Source organism: Numida meleagris, chromosome 2 (assembly GCF_002078875.1).
Source record: "Numida meleagris isolate 19003 breed g44 Domestic line chromosome 2, NumMel1.0, whole genome shotgun sequence".
Lineage (NCBI taxonomy): Eukaryota > Metazoa > Chordata > Aves > Galliformes > Numididae > Numida > Numida meleagris.
In genome coordinates, this window is record NC_034410.1 from 34,232,411 (window position 1) to 34,256,673 (window position 24,263).

Consider the following 24,263-nt stretch of genomic DNA (forward strand, 5'->3'; position numbering starts at 1 on the left):
CCGTGCTTCTCTGAACCTTTCCTATCAGTCCCAGGGATGTTTTACAGCCTGTAGGATACTGCTGCCACATCTGCATTCACCTCGTCTACACACACAGATGAACTGGGTACCTCCTGGCCCAAGCACTGAGTGCAGCATAAGAACAGGACCAGAACATGTGGCAGTTGTTGCAGACGACTAGCTGAAAGTCCTGGAGGTGTTCAGCACACTGAGTGGTAGTTGAGGGGGAAATCTGTACTTCCTGCAACTCAAAACAAACAGAACTTAAGGAAACAAGGCTCTGTGTTCTGTCTCAAAGAAGTGAACGCTGAATTATGGATCTTAAAGATTTATCTCAGGCTTGCAGAGGAGAGCACCATGTTGAGGGTCTGCCTGTAAGTTTTCATCTCCTGGGGATGGCAGCCCCACACAGTGGGTCTGGTGCTTCTGTACCATACAGCACCGCCCACACGCTGCAACTGCTTGTCCCCCATCAGTCACTGCAGGCCCAGAGGGAACATCGCATCACATTCCCTCTGACTGAAGTGAGGGGAAAGAGCCCGAGTACCTACTGCAAGGAACGGTTCCGTGTTCATTCACTGCAGAATGTAAATAGGACAGTGTGCTTGTCACAAAGAATAAAACCATGGGGTTTTGTCTTCATGAAGATCATGACTGACAGGTCCGAGCTTGATGCTTGAAGAAAGCAGGGTTTTTTTTCTTGGAAAAATGCAATAAACTGGGCTGTAGGTAAGTGATGGTGCCCTGAAATAAAAACCAGACTGGGCTCCTCTGTGTTTTCCAGTGTAACAGTAAGAAGATGGTGATAAACCTTTACATGTTGTTTTCCTTATGATTTTTAAACTGCTAAGTGTGTTATGAACTGGTTTGCCCTTTATTTTCCCTAATGCACATGCTTTCTTCAGTGCAAATTGCATCTCTTTCACAAACTGCTCCTCAGACTTGTACCAAAATATCCATGTAACAAAAGGCATTTCAAAACCCTTTGCTTCTGTAATCCTCTTCGTTCCCTCTAACCTCTTTCTGTCATCCCCTGTTACACTCAGACTGAGAGCTATGGGGCAAGGACACATCTCTGTAACTGTACGGTTTCACCCACTTGTACAGTGGTATTATAAAGTCCCATCCACCCACACCCATGCTCCCCAGATGGAAAAGCAAAAACAGGTAAGTCACCCCATACCAATCATCTCAGTTGCTGTTAATGAGTTCTTTCTTACCTTGAGTGGTTATGCTGCCACAAGGCACAGAGCACCTGAATTTGTAATGCAGAGTGGCTGTAAATAGGAGCTTCCCCTGCCTGCTCAGCCTTTTCTTGCTGATACACAAGAATACTTTGGAAGTGTCTTCTTTCTAGAATGTAATGGTCTTGTAGTGAAACTTCAGTTTCACCTTCAAGTCTTTCCTTGGATCTCACTCCACTGGTAACTGAAGGCGAGAAGAGCAGGAAAGTAAATTAACCTATATAAACATAGGCTGTACAAATAATTAACTGACTGATGCTGTTGAAGGAAACAGAAACCAACCCCTGCTGCTTAGAAGCTGCTGAGCTGGGGAAACATTCTCTTCACACTGTCAAATCACAATATTTAATTTTAGGAAATATTTATTCATCTTACATGTGTGCCACCAGCTAAGGGAAGATGAAAAAGTAGACCAACATTTAGTTTTCTTCCCGAGAAGCACTGGCCTGTGAGTTACCTGTGCTACAGCCTCTCTTGACTGAGTCTTTTTCCTCCTCCTGTGACATTTGTTTTATCAGTTTACTGTTTGCTCATCAAGTACGGCGAATATGAAGTACTCCTATTGGATCTGCATTCATTAACTGGAAAGCAGCAACTATTCGGTTATTGCAGCGTTTCAGTTCGTAGAGTGCTTTTAGAGCAAATGAAAGAAAGCACTTCGACGGAAAAGCCTTTTCTGCAGCCCTTGAGCGTTTGGTGTGGGACTGGTGAGCAGCAGCCCCCACCCGCAGCTCCGCAGGCCCCGTTCTGCTGAGCCCCATGCCAGGACAGCCTTTAACTCCAGAAGCACATCCCTGCTGCCAACAGGGGACGTGGCTCTGGACCCACAGGTGCACTGTAGCAGTGGCCAGCACTCCTCATACCTTTGCAAAGCATTTTCCAGCAAGAAATTAGTACCTGCTCTTTTCATGCTTTTCAGGCACGGGATGATGAAAATCCCGCATGAAAATGTGATAGTGCTTTATTGCTGCCCTATAATTGGCTCCCTGAGGCAAATGCACAGAGTCACAGGAACTACAAAGAGAAAGCATGGTACCAGCTGCTCACTGCAGAAACTGAGGCTGATACAGGAACCAAATTAGGAAAAAAGAACCCACAACAGCGTTATTTTCCACACAGCTTCATTTCCATGCTTATGTTAAAGCAACTTTGAACTATTATTTCAGTGGTTTTGTTTGGCAGCGCATGGCCCAAATTAAAGAAGTTCTACAAGATGAAGTGCCAGGCACATCTTTTGTGCATTTAGCCTCTCTTACAAGTTGACATAAACTATGATGATGCCCAAACGTTTTGGACTTTCATCCCACCTTGGTTCAACCTCTCTATCCCCACCTCCTGCTGACGGTTTCAATACGAAATCCCTTTTCCGTCATTTGATTTCCCTAGTCCTCCTCTTCATCCGCATTCAGCCTTTGCATTCTCTGAGTTGGCTGAGCTCGATTCCTTCCTTTGAACTCATACTGTCTAATGATTGCCTCCTTCAGATGACCACTTGCTCTCAGCAGCAGCCTGCGTATCTCCTGTCAGTAACGCTCATGGCTCTTCCTTCAGAGGCAGCTCTTGAGCCTGGCTGCTCTGAGAAGGGCAGAAGAATGTCACCTGCCTGCGCTGCAGCACTTCAGAGTCACCGGCCCGCAGCTGGAACAAGCCTTAATGCAGCCCTCACCGAGGCGTGCAGCAGCGCATGCTGCTGTCACCTTCCAGGAGAGGCACACCAAGAGCAGTTTGCATTCCTACCGGGAGGTTCTGCCGGATTGAGCTTAACACAGCGGCTCTTCACAGAGAGGAAAGAGCCTGGCTTCATCCTCTGCCTTCGGCTGAGGGTGACAAACCCTGCTGCGGAGCTGTGCCTGCTCTGGGTGAGCACAGGCCTCTGCCTATTCCCTACCAGCTCAGTGCAGCTTCTCCCCACTGCTGGGACACTGCCCCTCGCTGGTCAGGGCGTTAAGATTTCACCTGGCCATCCCCCTCTATTCAGGCCTCAAATAAGGTGACGATTGATTGCTTTCGTTTCCTTGGCCACCGTGGTCTCGCTATTTCAAGCTTAAAATGGCCAGTATGACTGAGGTAGAAAACGCACGCAGCAGATGCAGAGCCTTCCTGCTGTGGCCACAGGCTGCCTTTGCCAGCACTCCTCACATCTGTATCGTGTCTGCACTGTGATGGAAGCTCACACTTCTCGAGACAGGGGTGCAGGGAAGGCACGCACACAGCTCCAGACCGCTGAACTGAATGAGAACAAGTCAGCTGGAAATAATTACATGACCATTTGAACCATTTGCCCTTTTTAAACTGAAAAACATGCATTTCTTGTCAAATCTTCCCAACCTTAAGCCGCTCCAGCAGCTACAGGAATGAAGTTTTGTACCAGACTTTCGCTTAGAGCAGTGAGCTTCCTCACGCTCTGCCAGACTGCTGACAGACAACCAAGCAGCCCGCTCCCCAGCACTCAGCAATGCATCAGCAGCTACACTTCTTTACCACACAGAGACCCCAAGTTCCTCCTTTTGGGGACAAATGATCAGCAGTTGTGCAATTACCACAAATAGGAAACCTCCTCATGAACTTTATTTCTCTTTCGTTTTGTAAGCAGTTGGGATCCAAACAAGGACAAATTGCAATCCGATAAACGCTTTCTATTCAAAAGTATTTGGCAAGTTCATTCTATTGCAACATTTTTACTAGTAAAATGTTCATTAAATACAGTACATTTTTAAACAAGATTAATATAAAGCTAGTCCTTAAGACAGAAACCATCAGTAGAAATATGCTAATAAAAGTTGCAAACAGCTACTTAGAACTGTCCAGAGCAGAGACCTTGTCTGTATGTGGAACAACTGAAATAACACATTTTTGAGGTTATTGGAAATTCAGCCTAATATGGAGAAACAGAGTGAAATAATTGAAAAATACCACCAGTTACTTACAGTCCTGTGGTTAAACCACTGAATTCAAAACGAATGCTTTTCAGTCAGCGAAAAAAAACCCTCCCGTGCTTTGTGTCTATGAAATGGAACGGTTTCAACTTGAGTGCCATTGTCCCGATTAAATGAGTTCTCCAAACAGGATGATTTTTCCCTTCTCTGCAGTGTTCTGCAAACTCTATGGTCTTCAGGCATAGAAGATGCTTTTAACCACACCAGGTCTGCATCTGATGTGGGACACGGTTCTTCCATCGTACAGCATTTTGGTTTGAAGACAGGAAAATTACTGGGCACAAACTAGTTGAGGGAAAAAGCCAACAAATGGCTTACCAAGCTCTTGCTTAAAAAAAAAAAAAAAGGAACAGAACGGAAGTCCCAGGGAAGTTCAGAACATATTTCTCACCTTTCTACCAGATTGCTTGACCGCTTCTAAACAGGGCTCAAGGTGGTAAAGAAGAGAGAAACAACTACTTCCTACCTTTTAGGAACACTGAAGTTCTTGGAGAATATTGGTACAGAAACTACATCACACATGTACATTCACTTGTAAATATTTTAACGTAGCTCCCCCAAACAATGTTGGTAGCATTACAGAATTCTGTTAGGTATCAGTCCCAAAATACCATTACTTGTATTAAAAAGCTCTCTATTAAGGTATCTGTATACTGTAATATCATTTAGTGACACGCAAAGGCCACTTGCTATTTGCATCACTTCAGTTCTTTCCCACAGCATATTTTACAACAATGAGGAAGTGGTGCAAAGTGACGTGAGAGGGTCAGATGGTGACATGGAATTCCAATTTTAGTGAAGAGAGCAACTGAAAGGTACATCTTACCTGCCTTACCTTGTCCTGTGTTTTTCTATCTTCTGAAACCCCACTGAACTATTGACTGGCAAAGAGAACATAAGCGTAATAGAACAGGAAATGTCTTTTTATATTGAGATCATCTGCCTCACACAAATTTATCATGAGTTTTGTTTACTCAGAATGCCTAAATAGATTTGCTTATTGCTTGACGATCTGTAAGAGTTAATAAAATTCAGGAGAAAATGCCATTGGTAACTCTGCTGTTGGAGATAAATACAGATATGGCCATCTTACCTAAGCTTTCAGCCTGTTTAAGCTCAAAAACCATTTTAATGACACTACAAGCTTAATGACAAACTAACATATGGCACAATAACTTCTCCGGCAAAGATATGTGGACAAGAAAACATGACAGAGTAAGTTTTGACTAAGTGGAATGTTTGCCCTGAACTAGATAGAAGCCTATTTTGCTATGCCAGTCAGAGAAAAGCCCAAGCATGTTTTCTGTCCCTATTTTTAATTTCAAGTGTACCTCTAGAAGATGGCCTTTCCTACTCTGTAAAGTGGATGGAATTCTGCCATTAGAAAGCCCACACCCTGTAGTTACCTAAAACATCAAGATATTGGCATGCTAAGGAGCAAAGTAAGTGCAATGCCAAAGAAATGCTGAACTGAGCAATGGAGTTAGTGAAGATGATGAGCAAGATCTGTTCTTTTCTCTTGGCTAATACCAATGACTCACAGGACCCCTGAGCCATCGGCATTACTCACAAGAAGGCTCTGCATCCGCTGCTACGCCATCCATCCCCTGGCAGCTGTCAGGCCCGGGTGCACAGTCCTGCCCCGCTGCCTCCCGCTCCTCGCAGCAGTTGGGCGTGCTCTGGCTGGGACAGGCCTGCGCCTCGCTGCTACCGGTATCACCAGTGTCACCACTGGCAGGACACGTGCCCTCCGACACCCCATCATGGAGGATGCCTCTGTTGTCAGCCCCATCCATCTCATTCCCCAAGTCTATGACACCATCCAGCTGCTGCTCAGGGCCAGGCCCTGCTGCTGCCGAGAGCTGTGCTGCTAAGTTTCTCGTGTTCTCCGTGACTTCAAATTCCTGCTTCTCTGCCGCCTGCTTCTCCCCAGAACTTAGTTTAGTCTTCCTCGATTTCTTCATTGGTTTGCTGTGCATGTCTTCTTTCGAGAACCTCCAGTGAAACTATAAATAAAAGACCCAGACATTAAAGGCCACCTGTAACAGTCTCAAGCCGACATTTGCTTTCCCGAGTAGAAATGTTTTATTTAGTTTTAATTCAAAGCTAGTTTGGCCAAAAAGACATGAGATGAAGAAACTGCATGACTAAATCAGATGGCTCCAAGATCACTGGAGCCTGCACAGGTGTGTCTATGACACAGAGACAGTTACACGCTCTGCTTCTGCTGCATAACGTGCCTGCTGGATTCCCTTTGAGAAGACATTTTGCTGCTGAGGCGCACAGCAGCCTGGCAGACAGCATGCACTGTGTGGAAGGCACAACCAGAGAGCTGTACAAGCACTGACAGAGCAAGCAATCGCGCAGCATTACTGATTTTTTTTTCCACCAGGCTAGCAGCAGAACTAACACCATACCCAAAACCCTAAATCGTGAAACAGCGTGAAGGCTTTGTGACAAGAACGCATGAAGCTGCCTCATACAGCTCTCACCACAAGACTTGCCACAGCTGCCATTTCAGAAGAACTGCTTTAACCACTATTAAAAAAAAAAAAAGAAAAAAGAAAAAAGAGAGAACTGGCAGTACCTTGAAATACTGACTGGACGGGTCTAACATACACAGGCTCTGACAACTATACCATTAGGTCTTCATTCGTCAAAAAATAAACTGAGCTTCCCAAGGAAAGCCAGACCTGGTCCCATGCCAGCGCTAAGTCAACCCACAGCAGCTCCCGGAGTGCATGTACATGTACCACAGAAGCATCCAGAATGGTGCAGGCTCAGGGATGGGCTAGGAGGCAGTGCTCAGTACTTTCCATGTGCCATAAATACAGAAGCCATTTTTTCCCCACCGTGACTGTGTCAAAAGTTGGTCAAGTCAAGGAGTCGCATTCATAAATGTTTGATTTAGCTATTTATTCCTTAAGCAAAAAGGGATTCAAAACTTATTAAGTTTATTCGATTATGAAGCTGGAGCAATGCTCTTTCCTTCTCTTGCCCAGAACATAAGGTGAAAAAAAATTAAATTACAAAAAAGAAAAACTGGTTTTCACAAGATCCTTAGTTTTATGCAGGGGAGGCTTTCTTTCACTTAAATATCATTACAATTTAGAGAAAGGAAAGATAACATCTCAGTTCTAGAGCTCAACTGTTTAGAATTCACAAGCACCCGAGTATTTTCTCTTTGATTTGCAGCAGGGCTGCACACCCACAGCTCCTTTCTAACCCAGTGCTCTCTCTGACAGAAGCAAGATCAGGGCCCTCAACACAATATAGTTTCTCCTGAAACTACAGGAGACTCTCTGCATACCTGCACAGGTGTATACGTATGTATTTATACTCAGGTATATATATTGTATTTCACAAAAATGTATACAGCCCGTTTCTGCTGAAATAAGCACCACTTTTGTATGAAGTGAATTAACGTGATCATCACTGACTGAATTTTGCACAAAGAATATTTTTTTGTCTTACTAAAAAGAAGCTCTACCACTCCTTGCCTGTTTTCTTTTCTGTTCAAGTTAAACTGAGCAGCAGTCTGTTGGAGTGCACAGATGGGATGGACCAGCTTCCAGCATAGCAGTGTCCTTTTATCTTATCAGCAGTTTTCCCTCCAAGAAGTGGCCATCTACGAACACTTCAGACGTGCCATATCATAAGCTAAAACCCCCTGAGAGCCTGTGATGTTAGAGGCAGAACATTCAGCAGCTTCACCAAATGCTGGGTTTGGCATCTTCAAAAGAGTCTCACAACAGCTGTTCACAGAGGCTGAGCAACTCTTACAAATGTCTATACGATCATAACCAATGTACCCCATTTTTCTGGACCTTCAGTTTGAAAGTGTGTTAGTAATATTTGCCCCTGAGTATGTCTGTATATTTAACACTGCCAACAAGTAAATCCTTTGTTTTGTCAATCAGACATTGTTAAATAAGTTTTTATATCCCCAAATGAAAAATATGTAAACAAATCATCGAGTCATCTGGATGGTATGCATTTGTTATTACAGTACGAGGAATCAGCATCATACTGTTTCTCTGTCTGAAGACATACAATTGCTTACAGCCTCCCACCACTCAAACCACACAGTGGTAGTAAAAGAATGACTGAATATGGGCACCTCATCCCAGCATTCCTTTAATCACTTGAAAACAAAGAGAAGGAACAAGATGGGCTTTGTAATGGGCTCCAGCTTCGTTAATAAGAAAGGGTAAATCCTAAACAACAGACGTGCTCCCAGCAGCTTTCTCCTGCTTTGGTCAGTTCCAACTCCTCCCTGTTCTACGCTGTATTTAAAAGGTGACTCTCATGGTGTCAACTCCAATCCGGCAAGGGCTTTGTAGGTGAAAACTATCTGCAGTTAAACACTGGCTACAATGCTCTCAGTGCTCAGCTCTGCTTAGCATTTCCCATATCCTACTGCAGCTCAGCTGTGAGCACAGCAATCCTGCTGATGACATCAAGCCGGCCAGCACTCAGCAATTGCACAGAATAAAACAGAATAAAAATGAGGCCGTATGAACAACCTTCTCATCACATGGTCTCAGAGGGCTTTTCTGTACTTCACCTGGCTTTCTGATCCTTTGCTTGCAAAGGGAAAGGGCAAGGCAAATTCATATGCAAGAGGAAGGTCAGCACTTGCCCAGTGCCAGTATTTCCCCCTCAGCTGTACAGTGTGACACAGCTGGGTGGGGGTTCCCACATTTATACTTTTAAAAAGGGAAATGAGAATATGCATGTTTATCCATATACGTACATTAGCTGTCAGCCATGTTCTCAGAGAACTTAGCTGGATTCAGGGGGCTTTATGATTAAATTCTAGCAGAATTTGTGAACATTCTAGCGTTAGATAGAAACATTAGCCAATATTAGGCCGGCACTGTGCTAGGCATTATCAAAACATGCACTCAGACATAGAAAAGTGCAGCAGTGGGTAAGAGACAACAGTACCAGTTCCACTCTGCAGACAGTGAACGTGGGCAGACATTCTTAGGTCACATGTGCAGGTTTATGGCACAGCTGTAAAAGAAAATTCTACACCTCTTCTGCTGCCACGAGTCCAACAGAGAGTGAAATACAAGAGCTTTCAGATCATCTAAGCATTTCTGTTTCTTTCATTTGAACAGTTCAATTCCTTGTGTCTTGCTTCAGTCTACCAGGCCTCTTTATCACAGAGATGTTCAATAAGCCACTGTTACTTCTTTGGGAAATCAATTACAATATTAAAATTTGACAACAACAACAACAAAAAAAAAAACAAAGAAACCAAGAACATGGGGTTATTTACCTTAGATTCTTTTTTCTTTGCTTTCTGGGGCAAAGAAGGTCTCTGAAGAAATACAATTTGCTTTGTAGATAAATTCCCTTCCCTGAAAAGAAACAAATGCACACTCCTGAGAATGAATTAAATTCACATGCAGCATCACTCAAAGCAAAAATCCATCTCAGTCATTTATTCCTGCAGGTCAAAGAAGAACAAAATGAAGAATGACCTAAACATGTCTTGTCCCCGGCGTCTTTAAGCAGCCTGATATTTAGGAGGAAAAAAAGATCAACCATTTACCCTGAGAGAGACTGTTACTGTGACATGCTTTAGCTGAATGTTTTAGAATTAGAGTGTAAGTAAAAGAAATAGTTTTGAAGACAAAGCAAGAAACCTATAGTGCATGTGCATAGCCCCGATGGGGCTGTGTGCGTGCCACAGGTAGGAGGCACAAGCAAATGTCAGCAGCAGTTGGACTGGGTGCCTTTCTGCACTGCCAGCCTGGCCTGTGTTACTGGAGTTATAAATGGAATACAGAAAACAATACCTTAAAGATATGTAAGCCTCGTCCCTTAAAGATTATATATATCGTAATTATGATTTTCCATTTGTTCCTATACTTAAATGTACACAAAAGACCTTAATATACCGGCACAGATGGCCTTTACTTTTTAGGTCTTTATGTGTATGAACAGTCTTCATCTAGCTCTCAAAAGGAACTGGGCACATTTTTCCTTTCTTAAGCTAAAAAAAATCATTATATGGGTGTGTGTATATATATATATATATATATATAAATATATTCCTGATTATGCAAATCCAGAACGCTCCATCTTCATGATTAGCAAGTGGGATGACTGTTTTTTCCACCATCATTAGGAAGAGTATCTTTAAGTGAGCCTCATTTCTAACAATCTCTGAATATTAATAATAGCAAAGCAGACCCCACAATGACTACATATGCAAACAAGGCTACCAGAGCAATGACACAATAATTGGTCATGGTTCCGCTCAGCTAGATGTGCGTACCATCAGCATTAGACAGATCATAATTAAGAATAAAATTAATTTTCTTCAAACGGGCAACATCTCACTCCAAACACTATCACGGGTTTTGCTTTTGCTCCAAGCGGAGCTACTAAGTGGGAGATCCAGAGCAGGGATTTTTTTTTTCTTTATTTATTTTTTACACAGAGACAGAGATTATAATCAGAAAATACAGGCACAAACCACAGAGCCATTTTACATTCTTTTGCCCACCAGACACGTGCTTCCTGCCTAACACGGCTTGCAGTGCTCAGAAAGCCCAGAGAACATCTGCAGGAGGGTTTGCAACGACACTGAATGTGGACAAGAAAATCTATGCTAACTGCGCAGGGAATTGCTTGTGGTGCACAGAGAGGGGCTGAAAAGCAGTGCTCACTCCTCCCTACCTGTTTGTCTTCACAATCGGAGTAGGAAGCACGCACGTCAGCTGCCAGCCATACATGGCAAGGGAATTCAGCAGTGGAACATAGTCTGTCTGCACTTCCACCCCCTAGAAGAGAAAAATCAAGAGCATCAGCTCTTGCAATGTGACATTCATTCTGACTTACAGCTTTTCTGGAATGAGGAGACGGTTTTTGTGCTGATGCGAATCATTCTGTATGTCCAGCTGGCCAAGGAAAACATGAGGCACAGGACTGACCACCAGATTGTCCTAAGCTGTTAAATGAGTTTGCTTAGAATGGTAAACATCTGTGATTCACACGTGCTTCAAATGATTCCAGATCTGAATAGGACAGACTCATTGTATTTTATCAAGTATCCCCTCCCAAACAAAAACACTGACAACAATGCTTTGCCCAGATTCTGCACTTATCGAGGCTAGACCAAATCTGAAGATCAGTTGGACAACTCTACAACAATGGATCAAGAGCAAAATGGCCAACAACAGAAACAAAACTTAAGTACAAGCCTGTTCCTCGTATTACCCATGCATACACGCTGCCTCCTTGTTCATTTTGAATCAGGAAATCTGTGGGCAAGACCAAAAACACTGCCTTTCAGATATACCCAAGACAGCCTTGCTAATGCTCTTTCCAATAGATGGCAAAGCCTGTAATTCACACAGAGAGCTGCTGGTGATTTCAACAAAGATCCCTCCAGTGACTAATTGCCAAGACTTCCACTAACTTAAGAATAGATGCTAGAGCACATTTACTTGTTTTTGATCTTAATAAATACAAAATAGAGAAATGATAACTACTAGCCTCTACGAATATAGCTGTATCCCATTGGAATAACAGTTGATCTGCCAGAAAGCTCAAGTACTTACACTGGTCTGATGTGCATGCAAGTAGTTTTAATTGCCAAATCTCAGCACAATAATTTTCTCTATTTTCCTCAGAGCTGCTCCAAAAAAATCCATTTATTCTGTGGTAATAGTCATCTGGTCAGAACTAATCTAAATCCTCTTGTAGTACTTCAAATTATCTTAGTGATTTCTAACTCCAACTATTCCTTTCTTCTAATGAATGTAATATAGGTCACTTGATATCTTCATAACTGAACGACTGCCCGACTCAACCTATTAAAATCCCATCTTGACTGCAAATAGCCCAAGAAGCTCTATCACTCCTGCTTAAAAAGGAGAATATTTGAAAAATCTACACCAGAAAGCGGCTGTAAGAGAACACTCAGCTCATGTTGCTCTGATTTCTGTACAGAGGCTTTCAGTTCCTTTTACACATACATGCTAATGCTGCAAAGCAGCTGTATCTGCAATACACAGAATTGCTAATTACTGATTTCCCCTGAAGCGATTGGGACTGATCCCACAGCTGGGATCACGGGCAGTTTGGTGCCTCCCCACACTTTCATTCTCCTCCTTGCCCTTCCCACTCTCTGTACCCACTGTAAGATGGGCATCTCCTCTCACTTTCCAGTTTTTAAAATAGTGTTTGCAAGAGTAACGCAGAGAGGATGACACATCTAGATGCCTTTAGCTGCTAATGTCTCAAGGAAAGAGATCAACCACACATTGAGCTTTATCAGGCTGGTCAACAACACTTCCTGAAAATGATGAAAACATGAGCATCGGGAATGAGGTTAGCACATCACCACTGCCAGCCCTCCTCAAGACACCTGGAGGGACACATGGTAGGATCTCACCAAAACATTCCCTCTCTCAAAGCATTTACAAATGGCAAACCAGAGGGAGCTCACTCATCTGGAGATCATTAGACCAGCGGGTCAGGAAACACCGGTGCAGCAAACCTTGTCTGAGTCCCAAGCAACCTCCCACGCTGCAAACAGGACTCCTACTCTGAATTCATTGCCTAAGGTCGGAGAACACTCAGGAGACCTTTCTCCTTGCATAAGGACACACGCACAAACATGTCAAAAATCAGAAGGATGACAGCAACAAGGATGGACATTGCTACCACGCAGAGCTCGCCTGGCTGCTGCGCAACCCAGAGTGTGAGGCCGCACCGTCCCCACTGTCGCAGCCCTGTCCCCATAGGGCGAAAGGAGGCTGGGACCCATCAGACCTGTCAGAGTTAAGCACCACCTGCAGAGATGATGTTGTGCTTCCTAGTCCCCGTGCAACAGAAGGAGAAAGAGAGGATAAATCACACTCGAAAGTGTAAAGTTACTGAAAATTAAATTTAAGATTAAGGTTGGTTAAACTTCAAGAAAATAGAAAGAAAATTTGGGAAAGATAAAAGATCTGTTGAAAGAGTGCTGTATCACTGTTAGAAGGCGATCTATTCATTTTTGCACAGGCTGGTGCTGACAGCAGAACCTGCAGGTCACAGATCATAGAATCATTAGGGTTAGAAAAAAACACTAAGACCATCTAGTCCACCAACCCACCCCCACCACGCCTATTGACCATGTCCTTCAGTGCCACATCTACACAGTTCTGGAACACCTCCACGGATAGTGACTCCACCACCTCCCTGGGCAGCTTGTTCCAATGCACCACAGCTCTTTCTGAGAAGAAATTCTTCATGAAATCCAACCTGAACTGCTCCTGGCACAACTTACGGCCATTACCTCTCATCCTATCACTGGTTACCCAGAAGAAGAGGCTGACCCTCACCTTGCTATAACTTCCTTCCAAGGAATTGTCAAGAGCGACAATGTCTCCCCTGAGCCTCTTCTTCTCCAGACTAAACAATCCCTGAAGTTAGACTGGGGTTCTTCTTCAGTTCCTTCTTCAGACCAGGAAGGCAACATATATTAGGGCACCCCTCTCCAGCCCCACCTGCTCTGAGTGAGGCCTCATTGCCATCAGGCACCACACCTCTCCCTGGGCGAATAACCCACCACCAACAACTGGCTGTTGGAAGGCAACGAACAAGAGAAAGGACACTCTCCTGATCAAACAGGTGGAATTCACACGGGCTGCTTGCTCCTCATTTGCAAATACAGATAACAGCAGCTTTAAGATCACATAAATGAATTATCCTCCCCCTCCTGAACCATCATCTGCAGTCCCATCCCAGGACTGGAAGTTGGCCACAAGCAGGAGCCACAGTTACACAGACCTGTAGGACAGCGCACAAAGAATCAGTGTCACCTAAAATGCTTTCCTAGGCAAAAATGCATCCAAACAAACAATACACTGGGGGCTGGGTGTAAATAAAAAGCAGCATTTCATATATATATATATAAAGTTTGTAACAATATATATTTAAATCTACTATTATTTGTGACAATGCAAATTTAATCTCAATTTTTTAAGAAGAAATTCCAATGCTCTTCCCAGCTAACAGATCTGGATTTGAAAACCAATAGGAGGAAAAGGTACATGCCAGAGCTTTGCTGAACAAGAGGAATTCACTTAATGTGACTCAAACTGGGAGATGTTTCATTCAGTGAGAGGGTGGAAAATTTTAATTAACTTGTTTCCCACTGTCCTATGGATGGTAAGTCATCTCTGATCACACCTGGAGCGTCAAGAAGCCAGAGCACAGTGAGTGAGGTTTTCCCCTTGACTTACATCACATGAAAAGAATTCATTTTTTTTTTGTAGTTGTATTGTTTGTTTTCAGCCTTTTTCTCCTTTCACAGCAGCTTCTGCTCATTAGGAAGGAATAAAAAGTATGATTAAAAAATGATAAAGATAATATCTAGGGCAAGTCACACAAACAACTGCGTTAACTATTTTTTTCCCCCCCCTCTTACTGTGGCAATTTTAACCACAGCAAGAGAATAAACACAGCAGCTACTAAGCTCTTGTGAGACAGAAAGGAGTTCATCAGAAATCACTCTATCCTGGGTTAAGTGAATGTGATTTAGTTACAGGGCAGCAATGGATTGTCACTGTTTAATATTTTCTCCAACATGGATTAAAGAGTGGAAGATTGAAAATCCCATTAAATAAATCTTAATAAAACCTTTACAAGCAAATCCTAACAGACCGCATGCTAAGGCCTATGGACAGATGGCAAAGAGGATGGAAAGTAAAAAACACAGCAACTTGTTAAGTAGGCTCAAGCTATTGTTTGTGGGGGAAAACAGACAGCATGTTCCCACCCAGCTCCCTACACAAACATAGGAGAGAGCCCACAGAAGAGGCAGCATGCACTCTGGGCAGCAGACTATCAGTCTTCACCACTGCCAGAGTTGCAGCTTTTTCTATTTCACTGGAGGGAGAAAGAGGACGTGGTGAAGGCAATACTGGCACTTTGTGAAAAAGAAAGAAAATAAAATGAGAGAAATCAAATATATGGGCTGCCTGAGAATGACCTGGTACAAGAATGCTGCAAATATTTGATGGCTGCAGTGATATAGTAGAAAAAGAGACCAAGCCCAAGCTCTAAATTCTGGAATGATTGGTCCATTCCTGTTTTAAACTTGCTTCATAAAACACTTTCTCTTAATAATGTAACGCTATTGATCCATTAAAACTATCTATTGTAAGCAAAAGAGAAGCTTCACAAGTGCTGCAGCAAAAAAACTGGACCATGCTCTTCCAGCATTGAGCTTCTCTTAAATCTCAGCCTGTAATATACTACAGAGCCTTGTCAGCAGACACATGAGAAGTCTGCCAGCTTTACAGCAGAGCAGTGCGGGCAAACAGAAAAACAAGACAACAAGACAGCCTTCTGCTCATTATATCAGACATATGTAATTTATATTTCTTAATAAGATTACTTATTATATGTGAATTCACGAACTGTGAAGTATTTTTGAGAACACACCAATCTGCAATGCTAAATTGGGTGGCATCCTGTGAAGACAGTTTTTCTGAGATTCAAATGTATCCATTCACAACTGCCATACACATATGTGCTGCTGAGTAGCGTTCACATCTGTCTGCATATCTACCGTAAAATAAACCAAACAACAATTAAAAAACCTCCTCTGCACACTAAGTCCACTTCTCTCAGTGACTTCTGTGGAGACATATCCTACCTTCTGGCATAAGTATAAACTGTTAAGAACGTTTGAGTACTTCTGGTATTGCCTGCACCTGTAACACAGAAGCATGGTTGAGTAGCAATGCAATTTTGCATTTTTAGAAGCAGAAGACAGGTAGCAAAAGCTCCTTGAGGTGAACATATTATGTTAGAAAGGAGACGGTTCTCCTCATAGGAAGCGTGCAAACGTCTTACGAAATCTACTGAACTTAATACTGCATAGGGGACATCCACATGTCAGCACAACTCCACGGAATTGGCCACGGAGCAGAAGAAATAAACATGATCTAGCAATCCATCAGTGCATTTTCTTAAATAACTCTGGCATTTTTAGGCTTGTAATTCCTGCAACACTTGTATGCTGTATCTTCAGCTGAGTGCCAATTTAACCATCTATCCAGCAACTGTTTTTGGAACAACAACAAAAATACAGAAAAATGCTATCTGAGAACTAGTATAACCCAGGGTGCCTTACCACGCACAGCTGAAGCTTCTGCACACAGCTTCCCCAGTGTAGCGTCCTTCAGTTCTAAATTACTCTCAATCTTTGGCTTTTCCAGAAAAGCTCTGTGCACCGCTTTACCACTCGGAAACGAATAATCTACTTCCAAACAAGAAGCATAGCTGAAAAACAGATGCTCTACGGCAACAGGTTCGAGTCAACAGGAGGCCTCGAAAACAGCCTTCACTAACATGCAGGGTAGCGTATGCAATTGATGGCATCCCAGCAGCTGCCTTCCATGCTACTCAAAATGCCGGGGCCCATCCTATGCCTGCCCAGCAGCAGCTCAGGGTCAAAGAGGTACACGAGCCAGGTCCCTACTGCCTGGCCAAAGGTGACCTGCTGCAAAAAGGAAACCAGACTTGTGCCCTTTGTGATTCTTTATCAAGTATAAAAGAGGTCTGACATGCTTCTTTTCAGTTCGTTCTCAAGTGGAAAGCTCAGATCTGGTATTCTCATTTTTTTTCCCTGAAAGCTTCTATAGCCGAGTGAAGAACTAATTCTTATATATGATCCCACCACAAACCTAAGCAAACCAAATCAGATAGAACGTAATTTTTTTTATTGAGATTGTTATAAATTCTGTGTTTTGCTGCCTGCTTAGTTCAAGTGCCCTTTACTCACCTGGAAGAAATGTTGGCTTTGCCAAACTTCAGTACTTCCAGCACTACAACAAAGCATTGCTAAATTCATCAACAAAACCAAAGAAAGATCAGCCTGTGTATTTTAATCCTATATAGGGCACATCTATTGAGTTTAGTAGACAAATACAGATATATTTATGCTACTTTTGTATTTTAGATAAAAGAAAGAAACAACAACTACAAAAACCTGTTAAAGATAACAGGCTCCTGAAGGTTTTGTTCAGCTTTGCTTGTACAGCAACAAGGGACAAAATACTGAAATATTATGTCCAGGCTAACATATTTGTCTTTTGGATGGTAAAGAGTCACTCACAGAACTGCATTTCAAGCTGATCGCCATCAGCTCTTTTGCTGACCCAGTCATGCCTTTCTCCTATGGCTAAAGACAATAAAACGTAGCTTAATTGACATGACCTAAATCAAATCTACAGTCAAATCAAATCTTCATTTCCAGAGAATTTTTCTAAAGGCTTACATTAAAGCAACTTGCAACACAGGCTTAACAGAGATCATTTTTAAATCTTTCAATATGTCACACTGTTTTACTGGTTTATCGTGTCTACAGCAGACACTGACCCCATTCAGTTTTGCCAGGGAAATGGCAACACTGTGATATATTTGAGATTTTAATTCATGCTGGTGTACCAAAGATATGGTAATAGCAGAAAAGAGAAAAGCAATGAATCACCAGTTGAAGATTTTCAATGAGAAAATATTGTAAATTAAGGATAATATTTTCTGAATGAACAAGACTTCCAAAGAAGAACAATGTGGAAATCCAAAATAAACACTGTAGCACTCAACTTGAAAGACACTACTAGCTATTTTGCCTTGGCTAATGGTGAAGAGAAGGTGACAGATTAGAGTTGGGGAGGGGAAATCACGCAGGCTTTGATTAATCAGAGCTGTCTACCCACATTTGCCTAGGCAAGCAGAATTAAAACATCGTATAAGTTCTAGTGCCAGATCTCAGAGACTGCTGTGGAAATAATGCGCCCTGACATTTTTAGAGTTAAAATGGTAGGAATGTGAGCAGCATTTTGTCATTAGAACTCCTCTGGTCATTCACAGAGGATGCGACAGCTCTACTTTGCTTGAGGAGAAAGAGTTAAATCACTCAGAGCTATTACATCCTGTCTGCTGCTTGGCGGGACCACATACTGTGACAGCTGCAAGCTTTACATCCTCTACAGACTGACATTTTACACACATAACCAGTGCATCACATTGTTCAGCTTGCTTTCTCTTTTAGCCTTAACAATTAAAAAGGCAGCATGTTCCCCACTAAGAGGTGTACCAGCCCTTCTCTTTTGCCTTTACAATTAAACAGCAAAACTTTATCTTTTCCTTGAGAAAGGTTCTCTAGATTTTTTTTTAATTTATTACTGAGAGCATCAGTACATGGTGTATGTCTTCCTGTGCTGAACAGCTTTCTTCTGTTGTGGCTGGGATTCTTTTCATTTGTTTGCTTCTTATTCCTAATTGGGACACAGCACAATACATTTGCACAGTTCAGACCACATCTGAACAAGCCTACAGCTCTTCTAGACATCCTGACACAAATTTTAAGTAAGGATCCATTATACACATTTATGTCACGCTGCCCATCAGTGCTTCTACTGCTGCCTTGGTATCAACAGAAGTGACAAATGGAAAAGGTTAATCTAGATCACAGCTAAACCTGTATAAAAAAAATAGGCAATTCTACATTAATGAGGCATTCCATTGCTCCAAACTATCTCTGTGGCAACATTTTGATCTACCAATAATAGAAACAAAGCATTAGGGCATCTCCTGTCAGCACTGAACTCTGTCTCTTTCCCTCTGTCTCTCCCATTTCACAGTCCCTTCCTCTGCCCCTTCATTATTCCCTGCTCACAGTAAATAAAGGTGGATTCCAAGGGGGTTTAACAGAGGGACAACTTGATTTTCTGGTTAGGACACTGTGCAAGTGCCTACAGATTCCCTTGGCTTCCAGTATTTCTTTCATCGTTTGATGACTTTACTTACCCATGCCTATCATCTCTCAGAAAGCACAGGGCAGGAAACATCCAGGTAGTTACTTAAATCTCATGGGAAGAAAAGAAGTGGTCAGCTTTGCTCTGTCTCTATATGGGTAGGAGCTTTACAAGAGTTCCACAATGCCTCAACATCCTTCAACAAGCTTTTTTTCCTCCACTCTATTCCTCCATTTTCACACTGGTGGGTAACACATTCATAGTGTCACTAAAAGTGAGGCAACTGACCTCAGAAGAACAAAACTGGCAAGGAATAGCCAGCATCCAAATTTCAGATTACAGCAGAGAACAATCTGATCACACCAACAAGTTACATACATGCTATCAGCCAGTTTATGAAGCTGCAAACTGGCCTACCAAATCTCACATCTGGAACTAGAAACTCTTCATGTTAGCCCTCACACAGACATGGTATGCAGCACTACAGCATCTCCTGACACACCAGATGGCTTTTACTGGTTGATGCCTTAATCTGTTGGCCAGCTGTGCCTCCAGCTTGGGGGAGAAAGGCATCACTGCTGGAATTCAGGCAAACAAGGTACTACCTTCCAGGGCTCTAACACTGCAAGTGGCCATGCTAGAAGACACTCCTCTGCTGTGTCCTAGTGCTTAGTTATTGCCACCACTGGTCCTCATTATCAGATGCTGACCTCACTGTAGTTTGAGGCATACTTGTGTCAACGAAGAGCAAACTAAGAGGTGCAGAGGGCATTATGAATAACTGCATTACAATGTCCTTGAGTCTCAGAGAGCCTCTCACTGCCTGGCTGAGTCAAACTGATTCAGATCAAGAATCTGCTTACCTCAGAAAGCTGTCCTCACTGTGGCTATATGTGACAGCTCAGGCACAGCAATAGCAGGGCAAGCATGTAGGATACTTGCTCCAGATATTTTATGTATTTCCTCAGCACATCATCTGGTTTAGTTTCTACCGAAAGCAATCTGTGATGTGAAGCGAGACATGGTAGGTGGGGAGGATCACAGGGTTCACTACAGAAACACATGGCTAACCTGAATGAAAAGCTTGTATAAATGCATAGATATAGAAAAGATAGAGAAAAATCACAGTATCTTTTCCAGTTTCTGCTTGAACCCATCTAGCCTTTTCAAAGCCACAGCATTCTCCAGAAACGTGTTCTACCAATTTCCTTCCTGCTGCGTGATGTATGACCTGAATTACTTCTTTTTTTCTTTTTTTTTATTTTTTAATTTCACACCTGGCCCTTGACTAGTGACATCTGAAGGCTCTTAAATCTTAATACTGCCAAAGAATGCAAACAGTTAACCCCTATTCAAATGTCTCCTATCCCGTTCCCTGCAACTCTTCTTTTTCCCAGGCTGAAGTACAGACCACGTAAAGTCTTCATAATATGGAAGCTGTCTGTATGATCATCCTGATTACTGTTCTCTGGGCATTTTCAGCGTTAACATAACCCTATGAAACAAGGTGCTGTCAAACCATGACTTATATAGCAGAATATAGCAGTGTATGCTTGCTGCATCACGCACTATTCCTCTCCCAGCAGTTTTTAACATTCAGTTAACATTAATGCCTCTTGACATCTGCCTTCTTAGTCAGCACTAACCCAAATGCTTTCCATGAAACCATCTGTCATTACCCCAAAACCTTGCTCCTGATTGACAACGCCACAACTTGACCCTTAAAAGTAAATTGTGGCTCAAAGCTTTTAAGTCTGAAATAACTGGAATAATATTAAATGAAATACAGGTATCATTTTTACAGATACATATGAGCACAATAAAAGGTGCTGTTAACACACTACATTGTTTTTCAAGAAGTTTCTAGCCATTATTATGCACATTTCTTGCTACACAACAAGCTCACCAACTAATGACTGAACTCCTAATCCTAGTTCTCCTGGAATTTTACACGTTTAGTCTAGCATCTGTCCCATTTTTCCTTAATCCACACTTCTGGCAGATGTTGTGCCTTGCTTAAGTCTTTCCTAGGATTTCACACCATTTACAATAATATATCCCAAGCTGGAAAATGAAGCATGGCCTTTTTAGATATGTAACATCTATTTCTGGCAGACCAGAGCAATCAAAAAAGAAAAATCTGCAAGTTAGGCAATGATTTCTTTTTTTCCCCTTATGATCTTTTTACTTCCTATTGCAAAGATTTTAATCCCAGATTTTTAAATACCTATCTGTGCACCACACCCACGCTGCTCTTCCCCCCAGCTTCACTCCCATTAAAGTAGGAAATGCATCAAAACCAAAAGAGCAGTGCTCAAACACAGAGTGGCATTAACTGGCATTACTGTTAACACTGACCCCTTTACCTCCATCGCTTGTATGCATTGCTCAAGTAAGTACAGGAGTATGCCTCCAGTCTTGATGTGTTTTGATTTACAAAAAAAAAAAAAAATCAAAGAAAAACATACCTTCAGTACAGTCCACTGCTCTACGACAATAGCATCATAGCCCTGCATGGTTTTATTGTCTTCCACAGCAACGTCTTCAAAGAGAAATACTCCATCCATTGTTCCATGCAAGGAATCTGTGAAAACACAGTGTTATGTGTAAGCACTATGAAAAACATCCCCTGTGTAGTGAGGCATTTTAATTTAGTAATAGCCAGTTCTTCCAAGCACATTAATAACATTTGCTTAGAAACATATTTTTCTCTGAAAGTCCAACTGCAATAAACGTATGAGACTAATGTCTCCAGCAGTTTAAAAGCAACCCTCACTGTCCACTGTTATGCCAGAGTTTGTCCTCAAGAAACACAGCTCTTGCATTTTGAAGTGGCAGAACAAATTCAGTCCTCAGCTCAGTAGTCCTTTTCACCTGCACACACACCTTACGGGCTGAAGACCATGTATTACTTTGCATCAACTTCTGAAGGGCTTCTGTAGGTACAACGAATGTGTAAATGAGTGTGTAGGTACACAAGCCAGAACCCTATTTATGGAACAGGTACTGCAGTTACTATGATCTATGCAGAGTAAGGATGGTCTGGCATATCTGAATGCTGTGAAAGAAAAGATACATTCATTACTATTTCATTAACTTAGGAAGGCTTTTTCACCATCTGGTTTAGTGGCTCTCTATTCTCATTTGTATTCCCAGCATGTTCAGCCTTTTCTCAGACTAAACACACCACTAAAGTTACTTCAGCAGCACCTTCCCCTTGAACTTAACTGAATACTTTCTTACCAGCAGCCTCCCCCAGAGGCAAGCACTCAGATTTGTCAGCTCCATGACACAACAGAGTGCAACTAATTGAAAACAAAACAGAACTTACCTTTCCTCACTAAAATAAGATAAATGATTAAATAATAGCTGCTCTTTTAAAATACTACATAAACAGTTCTGTACTCTTTACTAACACAAAGATCTCTCACGCTGTCACAAGCATGTTTCTCATCCTGCCTTTCAGATTGAAAGAATACACTTACACCATACCACTGATTATGAAGACCTTGCTCATCCCCCTGCCTAAGATCAGTATCTTACATAGTATTTTCTTGGTATTTTTAGGGAAATTATTCCATGTTCCTTGCACCACTGATAGATCCCTGGACTGACTTTCTAGGTAAGCCTGCTCAGCTGTTTCAGCATGTCTTCCTACTTCCACGGTGGATGTTGGGTGGCCAAGAAATGCTGGCAGGAAAGCATCACTGCCTCCATAGGAAAACAACCAATTTTCACAAAGACGGAGTGAAGAGGATTGAGAGGCTTCTCACCTGTTGTACTCACAATCCCAGACAACACCTGATAAGATCTAAACTCCATTTATTACTTGGAAATGCAAAGCTCACAACAAACTAAATTACAACAGTTGAAGGCTCCTGTCTACATAGCAACCCTGGTGTCGCAAGTGCATTTGCACACCCCCTTGCTACCTGCGTAGTCCACAACTCTCTCTTGCAGAAATTGCAACAAAGTCAATCAGTTATTATAAATAGGCAGATGCAAAAACTCATAGCTAATATAAAACAGGATTTATTTTTCTTCAGTTGAACTGTAAAGCACTAGTAGTAACTTTCTTTGAGATTCTTTCAGGAGACTTAAAGAAGTAGAAAAACACTCTGTCTACCTTCATGCTGACAGTCTCCACAGATGACTATCCTGTCATTTAGACTATAAAGAAGGAAGGAGACTACTCATCACTACATCGAGCCACTATTATACACTGCTCCAAGGGGGAAAAACTGGACTACAAAGCAGTAGTTCCTGTCATCTAGATAGATGTCTCATCTCAGTGAGGTGAACATTCATTTTTGTTGTGAAATAACAGGGAAGATCACTAAAGCAGCCGGTTGCAAGTTAGAAAACATAGGGAGAACAAGCTTGTCACATACAGATAGGTACAAAATTTCATTCTTATATTTTATTCAGAAGTCATATTTTGTTAGGTCCTACATTTCAAAGTGGGAACCAACTCAACTTCTGTACAATACATCACATTCCAACACCCAAACCCACACACAAATCTATTTTAGGATGCACAGCATATAAATAACCCTTCACTTTTCTAATGCAGAGTTCATAGAACAGCACTGAGGACTGAAAGCAGAATCCTGTGCATCAGAACTATACAGAAGCATCTTACATTTCTAAGGCAAGCTTCATACATAATCAGAGTGCTGCTAGTGTACCGTGAATTCTGCTGATGAATTTCAATGTCACACTGTTGGCACAACTGCAGCTTGAGCTCTGCCCACACATTTGCCAGCAAATTAGTAAGTGATCAAAACACAATCAGCATGCGTGTGTTTACACTCTCTCATAAACCATCCTTTATGTTTCATTCTGCTGTGCATTCCACTTGCACAGTTCAGAGCTTACACATATGTGAACATTATGGCACATATGTAATGTCTTAGAAATGAATAGATGAGCTTGTGAGACCCTACAGGGAGCAGATAAACTTAACTGCACTTCTTTGTTGGATGTACAAAGATTTCTGTCAAAGGCTACACCCAGTCCACCCTAAAATCCGTTAATTTTTTGGCCAGGAAAGAACCTGACAGAAAATGAGAAAAACAGAAGGGGAAAACTTATGAGAGAAAGACAGCTGCTGCATACTGGTGTCTGTTCAACATAGCGATAATAGTGAAAAACTCCATAAGATAATGAGTGCCATCAAGCAGTTTAAGATCTTCCTTTAAATGTAACTGAGCCTCCTCTCTACCGGCTCTTAAACTTTTCTTCCATAACTACATGCCTGCCAATTCTCACACCTTTGCAGCACATCTTTCCTTTCACAGGCT

General features: G+C 42.2%; 1 protein-coding gene across 3 annotated transcripts in view; it reads right to left on the bottom strand.

Annotated features, from left to right (window-relative positions):
• Window positions 3,781-24,263, bottom strand: part of RFTN1 (raftlin, lipid raft linker 1) — a 91,848-nt gene continuing 71,365 nt past the window's right edge. For all 3 annotated transcript variants that reach the window (XM_021385589.1, XM_021385587.1, XM_021385588.1), the window contains exons 7-10: window positions 21,429-21,544; window positions 10,877-10,980; window positions 9,468-9,549; window positions 3,781-6,186 (exon numbers count right to left, since the gene is read on the bottom strand). In XM_021385589.1, the coding sequence (XP_021241264.1) occupies window positions 5,743-6,186; window positions 9,468-9,549; window positions 10,877-10,980; window positions 21,429-21,544 (746 nt within the window). In that variant the 3' untranslated portion in view covers window positions 3,781-5,742. The remainder of the gene's footprint in view (window positions 6,187-9,467; window positions 9,550-10,876; window positions 10,981-21,428; window positions 21,545-24,263) is intronic.